At 38.4% G+C, this 1,710-nt stretch overlaps 1 protein-coding gene across 9 annotated transcripts in view; it reads right to left on the bottom strand.

Moving 5' to 3' along the window:
- LOC107090889 (pleckstrin homology domain-containing family A member 7-like) overlaps nt 1-1,710 on the bottom strand; it is a 186,696-nt gene continuing 184,986 nt past the window's right edge. For 2 of the 9 annotated variants that reach the window (XM_015384505.1, XM_015384506.1), the window contains exon 26: nt 6-789. In XM_015384505.1, the coding sequence (XP_015239991.1) occupies nt 767-789 (23 nt within the window). In that variant the 3' untranslated portion in view covers nt 6-766. Of the gene's footprint in view, nt 790-1,710 lie in introns of all 9 variants that reach the window. The other 7 variants (XM_015384502.1, XM_015384503.1, XM_015384504.1 and 4 more) reach the window with 7 other exon arrangements.

Raw genomic sequence — 1,710 nt, 5'->3', positions numbered from 1 at the left:
ACAAAGCAGCTTTAAATGTTTTTTTTTAGTCAGATGCTCATTAAGTTGGTTTTAGTTTTTACTTAGATTTGTAAGAGAAGCTCAGTTGGGTCAAGACTGAAATGACTGACTTGACTGCCAGAAATTTTCTAGAAAACTGACTGGATTCAGAACGAAAGCAGGTTCTGCGTCTCTGCAGTGACCAGCCTTAAACATAGAATGTTGCATAACTATGGAATTAAAACAACTATAGGATAAACATATTTTAATGTTTTATTCTTTTTTTCATATTTCTTCAGACTTGGCTTTGAGAAAAAATAAAGTCAAGACTTTAGGGACTGTGTGAATAGATCAAAGTGACATTTTTTTCTTTAGATTTTTTTTTTTTAAACTAGAACTGACAACTTACCATAAACATAGAAACAAAGATGTGTTTGAATATTTCAATGTTTTTTGTTGGAATTTAGAATTCCAACAAGAGAAGAGAACCAGAAGAGAAAACATTCCCACTGCATCTGAGCGTGTCAATTCAGGCTTTTATTTTGAAAGTCCAGAACAAACAAAAACAGGTTCAGTCATTTTATGATTTACTATAAAGTGTGCAACGTAAGTGCTGAAGCAATTATCAAATTATGATTTAAAAACCATGAGTACGGGAAAAATAAAAAACACTGAAAGATGTGTATTAAATCCAGAATGAAAGAAGGGATTTAGGGAAAGAATAAGTTACTCGGAGTTCGTCCTGCTTGGTGCTTTCAAAGAACGTCTGCAGAGTCGGTTCTGTGGATCAGTGCTGGGAAGCAGCTTTGGCTGAGGAGAGAAAAACAAAAAGTCTCAGTCTCTCTATCACACGAAGAATAAAGGCTGCTTTTATCACCACCAGTGGAATCAGGAAGAATCTGATCAATGTTTTCTTTGTTGCATTAAATGCTTCTGTCCGTCATGCCTCTCTGTTCTCCTTACTGAACGCTCATCAGTACCGAAGAAGCAGCAGAGAAACACGATGTTCTGCAGCTGTATTCCATTTTCCCCCATCCTATAATGTTACTGCCTGAAGGCTAAGAAGAAGTTCAGTTTTGGACATGTTGATGGTTTGTGGTTGACCTTTAGCTTTTAGCAATAGCTTTCTTCTCACTATCAAAGCCTAAACCTGAGGAGAGCTTCATCCTCTTCATCCACCAGATTATCTAAGCTGAGCTGGGGATTTCTGCAGCTCCTCCAGAGTCGACATGACGCTTCTTGGTTGCTTCTCTAATTAACGCTCCACAAGTTCTTGTAGATGATGGATTGATAAATGTTCCGTTTTCCTCGGCCTCCATGATGATTGTTCTCTAATGCTACCTGAGGCCATCCTAGAACATCAGGATTTATTAGGTTAAATCTAACATGGAAACTGTAACAATGAAGAGACTTTTAAGGTCAGCAATTGTGTTGGAATTTTATCTAAAAAAAAAAAGCTAACCACACTTTTCAGATATCAGATACTTTTCTATGATTCTCGATATGTGTTGGTCAGTACCATAAAATCCAGGATAGCTTTTGCCAAACAATGCTTTCGTTTCATTTTGATGCCCCCACAGACACACATGCCTTTTCCAAAGCTGGTTTACATGCAGTCAGTGGGTGACGCGCAACAAGGTGCATCAAAATGTCCTGCAGCCCATCCTGACACGTCTGGTGCAGCACCTCTGAGGCTCTGTTCGAAAACCTAGGACGCATCCTTAGAAGACC

This window comes from Cyprinodon variegatus, unplaced genomic scaffold (assembly GCF_000732505.1).
Source record: "Cyprinodon variegatus isolate N-32 unplaced genomic scaffold, C_variegatus-1.0 Scaffold314, whole genome shotgun sequence".
Classification (NCBI taxonomy): domain Eukaryota; kingdom Metazoa; phylum Chordata; class Actinopteri; order Cyprinodontiformes; family Cyprinodontidae; genus Cyprinodon; species Cyprinodon variegatus.
The sequence above is the reverse complement of the archived record's forward strand: the minus strand, read 5'-3'. Positions and strand labels throughout refer to the sequence as shown.